Raw genomic sequence first — 16853 nt, forward strand, 5'->3', positions numbered from 1 at the left:
TATGTATATGTGTTGTTAGGTGGCCTCCACTAAAAGCACAATTGCTCAAAAGCTGCCCTTTCCAGAACCATCTTCACCATTTCCACCATGCTAAGTCCACTGTTGGGGGTCACTGTGTCAGTCTGTGTTGGGGAGGGTCTTCCTCTCTTTCACTGACCCTCCACTTTCCCCCACCCCCTGACCACATGCCCAAGGACTGTGAGAGGAAGTTTCACATCCTTGTCTGCACCCTGGTTACGCTTCCTCCAGACAGATTTGTTTGTCCTCTAGACAGTCCATGGTGTGTTCAATACTCTACCAACACTATAACTCAAAGGCATCAATATACATATGAGTGTGTATGTGTGCACGTGTCTCACAGCTGCTGTCAAAACATTTTTATATTTGCTTTTCTCTTTTTTCTTTTTTTTTTTAAAAAAAGCAACCAGCGAGTTGCTTTCTAATCCTGGCTCCTTGCCATGAACGAGCAGTGCATTAACGATTTCATCAATATGCTGGGGCCACTTCTGGAGGTCTTCCCTGTTTGTCTGATAGACTCCCATGCAAACTCTGTACAAGCACATGTCTGTAAAGATGGGGTGGGGCATAGGTGAATCACAGGGACGGCTAGTAACGGGGCTGGGGGTGATTTGCTGTGTCCCTGAAGGGGCAAAGGAGGGAAGAGTGACTGGAAGCTGGCGAGCCAGGGCTGTGGGCAGTGGCCAAAGGAGGGCCCCTGCACTTAATGCCCTTTCTTCAACCATGCAGGGAAGGAAGCAGGGAACTAAATACCAATGGTGCTTTCCTGTGTCTCCCATCCAGTTCCTGCCACGACCTCCAATGACAGGACTGGAGTCCAAGACCTAGGAGACCGGTGGTGCAGCCTTCCAGGGCACAGGCAGGGGTGTGGAGCAGGGTGGGTGCTGGGCACTGTTCACACTGAGAGTGAAGGCTGTATTCTCCTCCCTCTCTGTATGGGATAGCCTGTTGAATGTATGAACCATCTTACCAGAAAATAAAACTCTAATCTACGAAGTATCTCCCAAGTGTTGCTGTCCCAGCCGGCAGCCTCTCAGGCTCTCAGGAGACCCTGGGCCTGTGGAGAGGCTAGAGCAGGCTGCCGCATTCCAGGCACAGAAGGCGATGTACGTGGCAAGAAGCTGCACTGCACTCCCAGAGGAACACGGTTCGAATCCACCAGATGCTCTGCCGGAGAAGGAGGCGCAATATCCTCCTGTACCAGTCAGATCTGATTTGACGGTACACGCACACAAAAAAAAAAAATAAAAAAAAAAATTAAAAAAAAAAAAAGAAGGCGATGTACGGGAACTGCGGTTAGGGCTTCTCATGAATGAGTGAATAATCACGTTTACTCTCACAATAAGCCTTGGAGGGAGCTGACACTGCCATCCACATTTTAGCAAATGGGAAAAGGAGTTTTGTGCGTGAACTGCTGGTTCCAGAGAGCCTGAGATAACAGAGAAACCCACTGCTCTAAACCCACTGATGCTAGGGTGCATCCCTAGGCTTCGCCATCCCCAGCTAACCCGCTTGGCTCAGCGTCCTCTAGCGTTAGGTACAGCCTGGGAAGCGCTGTGTGGTCTGAATAGCGCATAGGCGGGGCAGGGAGCCCGGCTCTAGCAGTTAGTAACCAGAGCACTTACTTCACCCTCTGCGGCCTCACCTTCTTATCTGTAATGTGGCTAATAATAGCTACCTGTGCATAGATGTGAGGTTTCAGGGAGAGAATGCAAACAAACAGTAGAGGCTTCTCCAACTTCCTCTCCCTCCTCCTCAGCCTCAGGTACAGTAGGCGGAGTCTGGGAGGATTTGAGGCTTTTTCTTGTGGAGATAAAAATATGGAGCTCAGGGGAAAGGCAAAGTATGGAGAACTTGATTGACAAATGTGCTGTTGAATGAGAACCAACTCACATCTGATCCTCCAGCAGGTTTTCAGAGGCTCTAAACTGCATGGGAAGAGACTGCCCATCTTTTCCAACACAGCACCTGGTGGATCTAAGCCACTGACCTTTGCACCACTGAGCTTGCAACAGAGGAATTCCTTAACCACTATGCCTTGTAAGAAATTAATTAATCAATTGTAATGAATGATTTTATGTTCTGTTGTGTTTTAGAGGCTGTAAATGTCACAGGTGGTAGTTCATCTTCTTCCCCACCCCAGGAGTAGCTGGTGGATTAGAATGCCTGTCTTTGGGTTGGCAGTGCCATTCCTGAACCACTAGGCCACCAGACCTTCCAATTAATGTTAGAAAACCAAATGTCTATGAATGAATGAAAAACTAATATGATTTGCAAAGTTTTGTTTTAAAGAAAAATCATGGGGGAGGGGAATCCCAATGGGCTCTCATATATTCTGTGATTTAAGAAATTTCACTGGACTTAAAAGGTCAACTATAAAGTCAAACTCTTTATACTGAGCTAAGGGGGAGCCCCTTCCTCTCTGCAGGTTCAGCCGCAGGTAACCAGGGTCGACAGTCTCCTTTCCTTCCATACTACTTTTGGTCTTTATATAAACACAAACATACTGGGATCCTATTAAAGGCATTTTTCCTACATCCCTTTTGTTTTTGCGATGTGCATGAAAGTTTGCAGAGCAAACTGGTTTTCCATTTACTTACTCATTCACATACATTTTCTTGACATTAATTGCAACACCCACATTTTATCCACCTTCCTCTGCTTCCTGTGATCCTCATTTCCAGTCATCTTTCTATCCTACCCCTTCCTGCCTCTAAGCTTTCTCCCTGGGCAAATGTTGCCCTTTTGATCTCGTATGGCAGATTGTTCTATGGAGTGAGCTCATCCCTGGTGGTGTTCACCTAATGGGCCTTTCATTTGGCTGGAAGTTGAGTCACAGGTCAGGTCCAGGCTCTCTGGGTTACTAAGGGTCATCGTCTCTGGGGTTCCACCAGTCTCTATGAGACCAGCAAGCCTGATGAATTTTGAGCTCCGTTTTGAACACTTTCCCCTGCTCCATCTAGAACTCTCTACTGGGATCTCTTTTAGAACAACCAGCAGCAGTGGCTGGGTACCACCCATTTTTTCTGGTCTCAGACCAGTGGACATTGATGTTCAAATGGACTATTAATCCTCTGGACTAATTGTTGCTGTGCATCTTTGCTTGCTTTGTCTGGACAGCGAGAGACCAGTTTATCAATAGTTAGTTACTGCTTAGATGATGGCAAACAGCTGCGCTCCTAGATGTGCTCACTATACTAAGAAGTTTAGAAGACAACTTGCTGCCCAATAGACTGGGAGATCCAAATGTGTTCCCATTAACAAAAAAAGGTGAGCCAACAGAATGTAGAAATTATTGAACAATATCATTAATATCACATGCTGAAGATCATTTTTAAAATGTCTGGCTGGACAGGGAACTGCCGGAGAGGAAGCTGAATTCAGAAGAGGTGGAATGAGGGGCTGTATCACTGCTGATGTCACTGCTGATGGCTCTTGGCTGAATGCAAAGAATACCAGACAGATATTTATTTGTGATTTATTGACTATGTAAAAGCATTTGACAGAGAGCTCTGGTTGGTGGCCTAGCGGTAAGAAGATGCACTGCAATCCCAGAGGCGCATGGTTCAAATCCACCAGATGCTCTGCTGGAGAAGGAGGGACAATCTCCTCCTGTACCAGTTAGATACAATTTGACAGTACACACACACAAAATAATAAAATTAAAAAAAAGCATTTGACAGTAGGAGCAATGATTTTGTAAAATACTTTATAACTTAGGGGAGACCAGAGAGCATTTTGCTGAGTAAAGTATCTCAGTCACTTTAAGACAAATATTAGCTAAGGCCACTACTGTGAAAGCAGGAAGATAACTGAGTAAGATATGTATAAATATTCAAAAGGGGAAAGAGAGAAGGGGGCAGAAAAAGGAGAAGGGGGGGATCACGGGGGGGGAGGCAGAGAGGTTAGTGGGTGGGTGGGGGTGAAGTAATGGGAAAAGTTTAATATGGCTTGAAAAGATGAGGTGATAACAAGTATAGAGAGATGGTAATTAATTTATATAAAATATAATGTATATGGAGCACTGGTGGCCTAGTGGCAAGAAGCTGCAGTCCCGAAGATACGTGGTTCGAATCCAACAGATGCTCCATGGGAGAGGAATGGGCAACCTCCTTCCTTGTGATTAACTGTCTCTGACAACCCACTAGAGGGTGGGTTTTGACTCAAGGGTACACAACAACATAATGTAGATTAATGATATTTTTTAAATAACGTTTTTTATTATAATTGTGATTTTAACAAAAATTTACAGAAAAGTTAGATTTTCATTCATTCCTTGTTGCACATTTTACCCCCTCTCCCTTTCTCCCTCTCCAAGTTGACTTTTTTAAATACTAGTTTATTTACAAAATTTGAATACATTGTTTTTGAGAACAGATTCTTCCAATATCCCTCACCTAACCCATCAAATTGTACAACTCCATGATTAATCCCCTCCTCCCCCTGCACATCCTCATCCCTCTGCTTCCACTCTCCCCCACCCTCCTTGTACAGAACACTTAAAAAAGTGTTCGGTAGTGTAGATCACCATAAATGATGGAAAATATTGAGAAGAACGAGAATTTCAGAACACTTAATCATGTTCATATGAAACTTGTACATAGACCAAGAGGCAGTCTTCTATGAGTTCTCCTTGACTAGACAGTGCTTAACTACAACACATGGCCACTTAAAAGCTTTTAAGGCCTTAATTACTATTTACCAAAGCCAGATGTAAAACACTGTCTTTGTGGATTTTGTTATGCTAATTAACCTCGAGCCCCCAGGGTTGAAGGTCCCCAGGTCCTTGAACCAGCAGCTCATTCCCTCAGTGTTCAGTTATGGTTAAACAAGTTTACATTGCTGTGCTGCCCTGTTGGTTCTACTATATATTTACAGCATACAATAGGGTGGGCCAGACCTATGTGTATGGGTGGAGTCCCTTTCACCTGTCCTTATCTGTTCATCCCTTCTGCCTGTCTTCATATCCATTTGCAGATCATTCATGTTATCAGTATTGTAGTGTTTACTATTGCCGACTATCTCTTGTCTGTACCCTTTTTTTTTCATTTAACTATAAATCATAGGTGACAATCTATAGGTAAATTAAAAATAGATGTAATGCATTCTTATTTAATAGCTGCATAGGATTCTGAGTAATACATGGAGTCATTGCTTCTAGTGACTCTGCAGGAAAGAGCAGAACAGCCACACATAATTTTCAAGACTATAAATTTTTACGAAAGCAGATGGCTACATCTTTCTTGGGGCAGCTGGAGGCTTAGCACCAATACTGTGCCACTAGCACTGCTTGTTTCCATGCAGTATATTCAAAGGTACTGCCTTTGAGTTGGTTCTGACCCATGGCGACCCTCCCTCTATTCCTGAGACTGTAAATCCTTACAACTGGAGATTTCCCAACTGTCTCCTGCGGAGCCACTGGTGGATTCGAACTGCCTGAAACTTGGCAGCCTTTGCGTTAGCAGCAACTTGCTACAGAGTAGGCCACCAGAGCTCTCCTTCCAAACAATATACTAATCATAATTTTTCCAGAGTTTCTTACCTGGTTCTTTTGGTTCCAGTCTATGCTGATGGTCAATTTCCTCCGGTGAGATTTACTGTCTCTGAAAACCTGTTGGAGGGTCAGTTAGTTCTGACTCGACAATATACCCCCACTCCCCATAATATACTGAATTATACTCTACGATTTTTGTTGTTGTTGTGGTGTGCTTTTGAATCCGATCCTACTGGCACAGGAGAAGATTGCTCCTCCTTCTCCAGCGGAGATTCTGGTGGATTAGAATTGTATGCCTTTGGAATTGCAGTACAGCTTCTTGCCACTAGGCCACCAGAGCTGTCTTATACTCTACATTTCAATCAAGAGCCTTCAGTTGATTCTTATAGATCTTCTGGTGGTTCCTATATGTACATTTCAGCTCCAAGGAGCAGATAGGCAATGAATGACCTCTCCTGATGAAAACCCTCGGTCACTAGCAGCGTCCTAAAAGACTTAGTGGAGAGTACTAAGCTGCACCCACCGTGACACTGATGTGTCAAATGCGTTAATGGTTGGCTATCCAATGCGGACAGAGAGTGGGGTGGAGCTCCCCGATTAAATCAAGCTTGAAGGAGGAGTGGCATCCACTTCCATAATAGCTTGCCTCCAGAAACCCTATGAACCTGGAGAGAGGATGAAAGGCACCCAAGCGTCGAGGACTCTCCTTCATAGGGTCGCTATGAGTCGCCTGCGACTCGACGGCACTTAACAACAACAACAACAACTAAGCTGCAGAAGGAAGGAAGGAACATGGGGTCTTGTGGAACCAGTGGCAAATGAGTGCCTTTCCCTGGCTGAACCTAAAGTGGTCAGCGGTTCGAATCTGTCAGTCACCCCTTGTAAAGATTTGCAGTCTCAGAAAGCTATGGAGGGCCACTACGAGTGGGAGCCGAATGGAGAGCAGTAGAATGAGTGGGCCCTAGAGTTGGTGCCCTCAAATTTCGACCTTAATTCAGTCTGTTTCGTTTCCTCAGGCCAGTAGGCTGAGCTGCATCTTTGCTTCTCCTCATTATCTTTCCTTCTCATCATCCCAGCTTTTCTGAGGATCTGGTCAAAAAGGGTAAAAAGCAGCCCCTGTAATTAATCCCTCTCCCCAAATCTGTCATCCATTACTTCTGCCCGCTCTTATCTCGCTGCCTCTCAGCTCAGCTATCGAGTGCTCCGGCCTGAATCTGGCAACTTGTCAAAGGCCCTCACTAGTTCGGCTCATCTTCTGCTTCTGCCTGGTTCCGCTTTCCCCGAGGACTGTGGTGTTTGCCTAGCAATCCTCGGCTCGGCTAGCAACTGGCAACTGATGGTCCTTTCATGTGTCGCTTCCGCTTCCGGTCGTCAAGTTTCCGGGTTCGACTTAGGCGGCCGTCATGGCTGGGAGCCGGCTGGAGACGGTGGGGAGCATCTTCTCGCGGTGAGTAATGAAAGCCGGGCCATTCTCTTCCCTGAGGGAGTCTGAGCAGGATGAGGCATTTTTCAGGGTGCAGTTAGTGAACCGCCCGAGGTCCTCCCTTGTACTGTTTCCTGGTTGCAAATGATTTTGCTTGACGATGTCTTCACTAAATTTCTTGTCTTTTCAAATCTGGACTGCTTCCCCGAGTGGAAGATTCTAGGAAGAAGGGAGGAAGAGGCTGCTGGGCCCGAGTGGATCATCCTGGCCTTTTCTGTGATGGAATGGGAGGGCAGGGTGAGGATGAGACACATAGGCGACATAGGCGATGCGAGTGCTACTCCGAAGCCTTGTTTTGTTGGCTTGGTGTGTCTTGGAAGCGTCTTCCCTGAGCGTGAAGAAACACCTGCTCCTGTCGCCTTGTTTATGTTATGGACTTGGTGACTTCACTGTTATTTCAGATCATGCTAGACTGATTGCAAGCCTTTTACAGTCTGTTGCACCTTCTTTCCGCATCTTTCAGGACTCGGGACCTCCTGCGGGCTGGAGTGTTGAAGGAGAAGCCTCTGTGGTTTGACGTATATAAAGCCTTTCCCCCACTGAGGGACCCAGTCTTCCAAAGACCCCGCTTGAGATATGGCAAAGCCAAAGCTGACATCCAGGACATCTTTTACAACGAGGACCGCATTCGAGTGTGAGTATGTAAGAACTTGAGTGTGTCTGCTCAGTCTGTGAAGTCGGCAGGAGGCAGCTGAGCTTCAGAAAGAAAGATTTAATTGGCACGCTGATGTCTAAAAATAAGAAACCGAGTCAGGGGGTTTGCCTGTGGGAAAACGTCCTATATACGTATTTTAACCCTATGGTGAGACATTTTCGAAGACTGAAGCAGAATTCACCCCCTCTGCCTGAATTTGTAACTGTAGTGCCTAAGCCAGCCCCTAGCAGGACAGTTGCTCTCTATAATCCAGAAATCAGTTAGTGAGTAGATGAACCCTGAAATTAATAGAGGGAGAAATGACAGAGAATTTCGGAGAGAGGAGGGATGGAGGGCCCGGGTAGAGGCTGTTTAAAGAATAACCAGCAGAGTTTTATTAGGTCCCTTAAACAACTTCTGGAACAATGGGTTGGAATCTTCTGTGACCATATATAAACTTCCGTTCCATATATCTATGGATCCAAGTATCTCAGTTCTCAGAAAACAAAACTCCATTGCTGTTGGATCAGTTCAGACACCAAGCAGCCCTCTTCATTGGGTTTCTGAGGCTTTAAGTAATCATGGAGGAGATTGCCCATCTTTCTCTCAGAGCAGCTGATGATTTCAAACTGCTGACCTTTTGGTTAGCAGTGCAAACACATTATGCACCATGCCATCAGAATGGTATAAATTACTCAATTTATTGAAAAAGCATTTTTCCATAAATACTGATGCCAGGATTGATTTTTTAAAAAATTTTTATAGGGTTATTTTTTTTTAAAAAAGTATTTTCCCACTATTTTGCTCTGACCTTGTCAGTATGCATGCTAAGATTTACACATTAAAACTACTTGTGCTTATACTATGTGGATTACAGTTGTATGAGGGTGATACTATTTGTTGATGATAGTTGAACTAGGTGATAGGTTATTGAAGAATGGAATATTTTACTGATACTGCTTTCTGGTTAAATATTGCTATTGGTAATATTACACCTTGTTGTTGAGTTGATCCCAACTCATAGTGACCTTATAGGACAGGGCAGATCTGCCCTATAGGTTATCCAAGGTTGTAATCTTTGTAGAAACAGATTATTATATCTTTCTCTTGGAAGGTGGCTGGTAGTTTGAACTGCTAACCTTTTGGTTAGTAGCCGAGAGCTTAACTACTGTGCCAATAGGATTCCCTATTGGCACTATTAATACCAAATTTTTTTTTAAAAAAAAAATTTTTCCTTTATTTTATTATTTTGTGTGTGTACTGTCAAATCATATCTGACTGGTACAGGAGGAGATTGCCCCTCCTTCTCCAGCAGAGCATCTGGTGGATTCGAACCACGTACCTCTGGGATTGCAGTGCAGCTTCTTGCCACTAGGGTAATACCAAAATATTAATACCTGATATTTTTGTAGTTTTTCAAACCCTTATCTTAGTCACTTACTTTCAGGAGGGAAGCTATTCTGGATAATTTGAAGAACTTTTACCAAAATAAATCCCAAATGTACCAAGACCTAAATGTAAAAAATGATTAAGAGAAAACCAGTATTTGAAAACTGTGAGTCTAAGAGAGAAAAACCTTTTTAAGCATGGTATGGAATCTAGAAACCATAAAAGAAAAAAAAAAAGAGATTTTCTATGTGGAAAAAGTCCATAAGCAAAATTAAAAGATAAACCAGATAGCAATTTTGCAACATGTATGATAGAGATCTGTGGTGACAATGGTGTGGGGACAGTGGTATCATCTGACCTCCTCTAACTTCACAAGTAGGGAGGAAATTGCCATTAGTATCAGCAGCCCAAGGCTCATTCCTGTGAAGTTAGATGTACCTTCACCCTTCAACTTTCTTACCAGTTCTGACACCAACTGTCCCTCTCATGACAACTCACTACTACTCTCCTGGGTTTGATAATATGTTGTGATGGGCATGTAGAACTCTCAGAACATAGTCACACTTATGGGGGTTATTAGAGAAGTAGTTAGGTCATAGTGGCCCTTTGAGCAATCTGAACCTTGCCTTATCCTATCCCGTCCTCATGGACTCTGATGTGCCTGAGCCCATTGTTATAAACACTTTGTCAATTCATTTTGTTGGGAGTCTTCCTCTTTCTCTAACCCACCCCCTTTCCCAGCATGATGTCTTTTTCAAGGACTGGTGCTGCTTCAACATGCCCAAAGTGTGTGAGATGAAGTTTCACCATCCTGGCCTCTAAGGTGCACCCTGTTTGCATTTCTTCCAAGACAGATTTGTTTGTTTTTTTTGCCAGTCCAGGAAATATTTGATTCTCTGCTCCAACACTGTATTTCAGAGGCATTGATACAATTCAAGATCGGGAACAACTCTGGATGAAGTTCTTCAGTCAGGACAGCTCCTTGGCTGTGTCCATGGGAAGGCCTTTCTCTGGCCTTTGACCTTGGGGCCTTGATCTCTTCTCTGCCTGAGAAAATGTTACAAAGTTCTTTTAGTTCTGCTAATATAAATCCTTTGAGGTATCCTACTTCAATAACAAGTCTTGACAACAAGGCACTTGGCTCTCGCTCTGTGGATTGATCAGGCTAACTCTTCTGGCAAGTGCCCAGAGGCATCCCACTCTCCTAGCAGGCCTCTTGCCTGAAGAGTTTTGTGCTCTGAGAAGCCCTTTCTTCTGTCTTGCATCAATTCCATAGTTCTTTTGCCTCTGTTGCTGCTGTTTCTCTGCCGCTTCTTGCTTTCTCTCCACTGTTGGAGCTTTTTGTCTGCTAGTCGATTCAGGATTCATAGGCAATGCTTCCCTTTTGGGCTCTTCTATCTGGTAGTGGAAATTTCTCTTTCTTCTTTGGGATGGCCAGACTGCTCAATCCCCAGGTTAGTGTTCTTTCATGTACGTGTTTGTCTGGGCATGCTCTGAAGGTACCATGTACCTTGTTTACATTGTTGACAATTTTTCTAATCTCCTAGGGAGTTCTGGTGGCATAGTCTATAGGAAGTTGTGCTCCTAACCCCATGGCGGAACCTCTTTGGCACTTTGAATCTACCAGTGTCTCCAAGGAAGATGGACAATCTCCCCTGTGATTTACAACCATGAAAACCCACTGGAGGGTCAGCTGTAAGTCAGTGCCTCCTCAGCAGCATTGAGTGAGATGGCCTAATCCTGTGGTGCGCCACAAACACCTCACATTTGCTCAGTCCTACCAGGTTCTGTGGCGAATGGTTAAAACCATGGAGCTACAAAGCTATTTCAAGTAATTCACTGCACTGCAAGGACCAATTTCCTTTTTTATGCTGCTACAAAATTTGCTTATATGTCAATAGGAAAAAGATGATCAGATAGAAAAGTAGATGAAAAACATGAATGTTCAGATGTTTACAGAAGAGGAAATTCATTTTCCTTCTAAACATAAAAAGATGATCAGTGTCTTTGATAATAACGATACAAATTAAAACTGAAAGGAATCGTTTTTCATCTATCAAATTAACAAAGACCAAAAATACTGAAAAATGTTGATGAAAGTACAGAAAAGTAAGCACTCATATATGTTATTGGCATGATATTACTAACATGAATGTAAATAGGTACAATGCTTTGGAAGTTTACAAAGGCACATAAAACCAGTTTTAGGAATTTTTTTTCCGCAGACTTATTTGCATAATTGCACTAAGGAGTGTTTATCAAAGATACATGTTACAATACTATCTAAAGTAGCAAAGTTTTGGAGATAGCCTCTTTGTACTGGTTCCAGATGATCTCGTTTAAGAAACATTAAGTAAAAAAGGGATCCATCCAATCTTTTGGGTTAAACATGTGACTAGGGACCAAGTAAATGCCTGCATATTACTAGAATATTTCTGAGAGAATTGATGCCTTTGAACTGTGGTGCTGGAGAAGAGTGTTGAGGGTACCATAGACTGCTAGGAAAACAGGTTCATCCTGGAAAGGGTCAAGGTGGGCGGCACCTTAGAGGCAAGGATTCTGAGGCTTCGTCTAACATACTTTAGTCATGTTGTAAGGAGGGACAGGTCCTTGGAGAGGGACATCATGCTTGGGAGGGTGGAGGGACAACGCAGGAGGGGAAGACCCTCTATGATGAGGTGGATTGATTCGGTGACTGGGATAATCAGGATGAGTGTGTCGGAGACAAGAGATTGGCACAGGATAGAGCAGAGTTTAGGGCTGTTGTACTATGAGTTGTTGCTATATGTTGTCGCTATGAGTCGCAAGCGACTCAACAGCACATAACAACAACAACAACAATAACATACAGAAACTGCTCAGTGTTTGGTTCTTGTGTGGATAACTAGGGAGTTGGGGTGCAGTGGTAAAGACAGTATTGTCTTTGACTGGACATCTTTTTTTTTTTTTTTTTACTTGTATGTCATTGAATCAGGTCTAACTGGCACAGGAGGAGATTGTCTCTCCTTCTCTAGTGGAGCATCTGGTGGATTCGAACCGCACACGTTCGGGATTGCAGTGCAGCTTCTTGCCACTAGGCCATCTGAACTCCCTTGGACATCTTTTTTTGTGGCATTTGATGTATTTACTATGTGCACGCATTACTCTGGTGGTGTGGGCCATGGGGAATTGTGCTGTTTAAGCCAAAGACCACACCTCTTTGGTAGTTCAGATGTACTTGGAGCTCTAGAGGAGAAAGATGGGTAATTTCCTTCAGTGCAGTTTACAGCTTCAGAAACCCAATGGAGGGTTAGCTGTGAATTGATTCTGACTCAACAACAATGAGAGATAGAAATAGATGCATTACTTAATAAGGAAAAACTGCTAGGCTTATGATAGGTAGGTCATGCTATACTTAATTCCTCAGGGCTAGAATGATTTATCTTGTGCTGGTTTGACCATGATCTATAATTGGAGGTTTACATTATTGTGTTTGTATTTTCCAGGAAGTTTTATTCAGCCTATGGATCTGGTCAAAAAGCTTTTGATCTATTCAATCCAAACTTCCGATCTACCTGTCAACAGTAAGTGATTTTATAAGTCCTGGGTTCCTTTTTTTTTAAATTACCATCTTGAGGAATTTTTGTTGAAATCTATTTGAAGAAAAAGATAACTGTGAGTTGTAATCAACTCAAGTGCACACAGCAATGATAATGTAGGAAAATCTGTTAAGAGAATGCTTGTAAAAGCATCACTGTATGATGTCACAGCTCTAAATACACAGAACTAAGATGTGTCTGCTTGGATTCCAGGTTTGTAGAGAAGTACATGGAACTACAGAAACTGGGAGAGACAGATGAAGAGAAGTTATTTGTGGAAACAGGGAAAGCCTTATTGGCAGAAGGTGTCATTTTAAGACGGCTAGGAGAAGCAAAGCCCGTGAGTATTATTTAAATATTGGTAGGATTAGTTGCCCCTTTGTGAGAGGTTATAGCGAGATTATTGCTTTTATTCCTCAAACTTGACTCATGTTCTTAAACTCCAGGTCAAATACAGTTAGCTTGAATGTAAGGAATAGATTGGGGTTTTGTGATAAGACTCCTGCTTGGAACAAGTGAGTGTCATTAGGACTTTTGAATTGTATTTCTTTTTTTTTAAAATTTTATTATTTTGTGTGTGTGTACCATCAAATCAGATCTGACTGGTACAGGAGGAGATTGTCCCTCCTTCTCCAGCAGAGCATCTGATGGATCCGAACTATGCACCTCCGGGATTGCAGTGCAGCTTCTTGCCACTAGGCTGAATTATATTTCTATGGAGAATATTTTCATGCTCATTCTTTCACCTGAGAGAATAAAGTGATTCTTTTTTTAAACTCAGTATGTGCCATACATGATCATGATTTCAGCCTGCTGATTGAGTGAAAATTGTAGCATTTATGTGATATGTTTGTATCTGTTCTTTTAAACAACAGGAAAGTGGTCATGTTTCCTCAAAATCTGAACACACAAGCCTCCAGCCCCAGACTGTGTTGGAAGAAAAGCAGCCAGAAAAAGTTCCACAGGAGCAGCATCCAGAGGCTCTGAAGAACAGTTGAAAGGTCTCCCACCTCCCTGAAGGCCTTGTGTACCATGTATACTGACACTGAAACCTTATTCACTAGATAAATGCGGAACTATTTTTAACAGCTGAACTGTGTAAATGTTTCTTAATCTCTAAGGCATTATGTTTGCCTTCTCTTAGTTCCTATTTCTGGATTGTCATAAAGCCCAGTATTATGGTTTGAGAAAGGCAGTTACGTGAACTTTTATGTTAGGATGCTGTTAAATAAAGAATTCCCCAGCTGCTTATAAAGTAAATTTACTTTGACATTGTAAATAACATGACCAACTTTTTTTGAAATACTGTTTAAGTGAGACTCATTCTGACTAGTTTGCTTGGATCTTGCTGTTGGCGTGTAGGCTGTCTTCACATGATTCTTTGCTGTGTTTCTTTTCTCTGGATCCGTCAGACATTTACTTGTGGATGCATGCTCGTCCCTTGGTCAACTATTTCTGTCAGCAGATACATTTTACACCTTTTCTATGGAACTGTTGATTCTGAGTTTGAGAAACTAAGCTGACTTAGGATTTGTAATAAGAATAAGGACCTATCATGTTGGTGGACAGAGGCCAAAACTATAATCTCATGGATTGATTTTGCTACAGACAGTTTAACACAGGCCTATACAAAGTAGGATGCTTAGTAAATATCTGCTGAATGAATCACTAATCAGCTAATGAGTAAATTCTTGTGGCATCTCTGTAGGTACTTGTTGAGAGGGGAAGCAGCTGCTTTAAGTGCCGCTCTGTACCCAGCATCCACCTGCCTCCCTTACAGGTCCTTGTGAACTGTCCTGCTTTTTTTGTTTTCATTATCTTTTGCTCAGTAATTGACATACTCTACTGAGGTAGTGGCTTCTGTGTTTGTGACCAAGCTAATGGTTTTTAGCAACTTGTCCTGAACTATAGAAATTCTGTATTTTGGGTTTTTTTAAAATATTTTTTTATTGGTTTTCATATAATAATTCCTTTACATTAGGTTTCATTAATATATGTTACATTTTATATAGTCTTTCATTTACATTGTGTTTCATACAATCTTTCATATACATTCTATTTTACATTTTTTAATTGGTTTGTGTGTTTCACACTATTCTTCATTTGTTTTGTGTTTATACAATCATTCTCTTGGACTATGTTTTATAAAATTAATCTCCATTAAGCCTAGTCCATCCCTGTATTTTCACACATACCCTTCCCATTTGCTTCCTTGCCTCTCTCCACCCATCAAACTCTTCAGCCCTGTGGTTTCATCCCTATCTATCCTACCCCTCCGCCCCTCCTCTCCCCCCTAGAAATTCCTTATTTTAAAACCCTTGTAGCTAATCTATGCTATACCTTGTATACGGAGGTTTCCTCTTCTTCCTAGTGGACTTGGAAGGGCAGGGTCTCATCTCAGGGCTTTATCATATAAAGTGACTGGATGATTGTAGGTAAAGTAGTTCTCAGCCCTGCTGCTTTCCTCCCACCTTTGTCATAGCTTTAAAAATGTCTCTTGTTTGAGGAAGTAAATTTCATCCACTCAGAAATATGAGCCCACCATGGAGTGCCAGAGATCAGCCTGCCCGTAGGAAGAGGAGGAGACAGTTTCTGTTCTCAGAGGAACAGCTGGAGGTCTTGATGTTCCTGGGTTTCATAAAGGCATTTTCTCTACCACAACATTGGCAACTTCTTTGAACAAGTTATTTGTTGAATAATTTCTTTAAAATTTTTTTTTTAGATGCGTATGGTTGGAAATGTAAAGATAAAAAGCCAGCCTCCCTTCCAGTCAGTCTCTTCCCCTCAGGACATCTCCATCACCATTTCCTCGATGGCTTTCCAGCAATACTTTGGGGATATACGTGGGGGCACTGTGCATACTGCTCTTTATCTTGTTTTTCCCATTTGAATGGATGCTCATGATTTCTCTAATGTCAGTGGATGAAAATGTAGTTGTCATGTTTTACTATGCTGAAAATGGGCCAGTGTGGTTGTCAGACGTGCTTGTAGAAGTACTGCTGAGTTGAGGAAAAGATTATCATAAATGTTGACATGGTGTCCCATTATCCTTAATAGAAATTGTACCAAGTCCATTCCTGTCAGCCAGCTTCCTCACAGTGGGCTCGTCAGTGCGTTCTGGTCTTCTTAAGCCAGGCTGGGTCTCCAAGGGACAGGGCCTGAGCCTGGTGGGAGGAAAAGACCATCCCTTAGATCAGCTTCTACAGAGCGGGGAAAGCTACTCTCACTGGCTTCTTTTGCTTGAAACTCTCTGTGATCAAAAGGGAAAATGTGAAACTCATTTGTTGGAGAAGTCAGAACTTCCCAGGCAATCAGTTCTTTGCATATTCAGTAAGGAGTTGTGCTACCAGCCTTAAGGCAAGTGGTTCAAATCCACCAGCAGCTCCACAGGAGTTCCCACTCCACAGTATATACCAGTTTTTACTTCTAGGGAGCATAAAATCTAGTTGAGAAAATGGTGAATTTGGAAAACAATCAGCTCAACAGGAATTCTTTTAAATTATTATGTAAAAGCGTGCAGGGTTCAAAGGGAGAGAGACCAGAGCTGAGCTAGTCTGCAAACACTGCATGGACATGGATAGCCATGAAAGGTGGCTGGCACTGCGGTGTGCCTGCTGCTGCTTCTGCCATCGTGGTCTTCATTGCCTTTTCAAATGATTTCTCTGCTTAGAATCTTCACCAAATGTTCAGAATCAAGTACCAAGGGCATTGCGCCTTTTTCCCGGGTTACACCCCTACTGTGGTGTGTATGCCTGTTGTTTGTACCCGTTGCCTTTGAATCAGTCCTGATGCATAGTAATGCCATGTATTAGGGTAGAACTACTGTGTAGAATTTCCTTGGCTGTTATTTGTGTGCCTGCCTGGCTTATGTGGCCTTCAAGGGGTAGCTTAATTATTAAGTAACTCCCCTTAGTAAAAGTGCAGACAAAGGTAGAAACTTAACTCTGTTTTGTATCTCTGGAAGCACCAGGCAGCATCTTTCAGGAAATAGACCCCCAACGTGAATTTGCTGAGCTAAAGAGGGGGAAGGCATGTGTCTAGGTTACAATGAAGTTTACCCGGGACAAGTCCAAAGATCTCAATTCTAGTTTTGACCTATGTGACCATCTGCTTGCCCGTAGGCTCTTGGCCTGTGAAATATGGGTAATGTTTGCTTCTGTGGCTTCCATTTAGAATTGTAAGGATTAATTGAATGAGTGTAAAACCAATGTGTCAAATATATGTACCTGATCTACTTGTTACTAGTTTGAGGAGTGG

At 42.8% G+C, this 16853-nt stretch overlaps 1 protein-coding gene across 1 annotated transcript; it reads left to right on the forward strand.

Annotated features, from left to right (window-relative positions):
* The first annotated feature begins 6915 nt into the window (after positions 1-6915).
* MRPS23 (mitochondrial ribosomal protein S23) lies at positions 6916-13614 on the forward strand. Its single transcript, XM_006903732.1, is given in 6 exon segments — positions 6916-6959; positions 7459-7629; positions 12504-12581; positions 12810-12936; positions 13472-13577; positions 13580-13614. Coding segments are annotated over 6 exon segments (561 nt in total).
* Positions 13615-16853: the final 3239 nt, after the last annotated feature.

This window comes from Elephantulus edwardii, unplaced genomic scaffold, assembly GCF_000299155.1.
Source record: "Elephantulus edwardii isolate Elephantulus edwardi_28Jun2011 unplaced genomic scaffold, EleEdw1.0 scaffold00077, whole genome shotgun sequence".
NCBI lineage: Eukaryota > Metazoa > Chordata > Mammalia > Macroscelidea > Macroscelididae > Elephantulus > Elephantulus edwardii.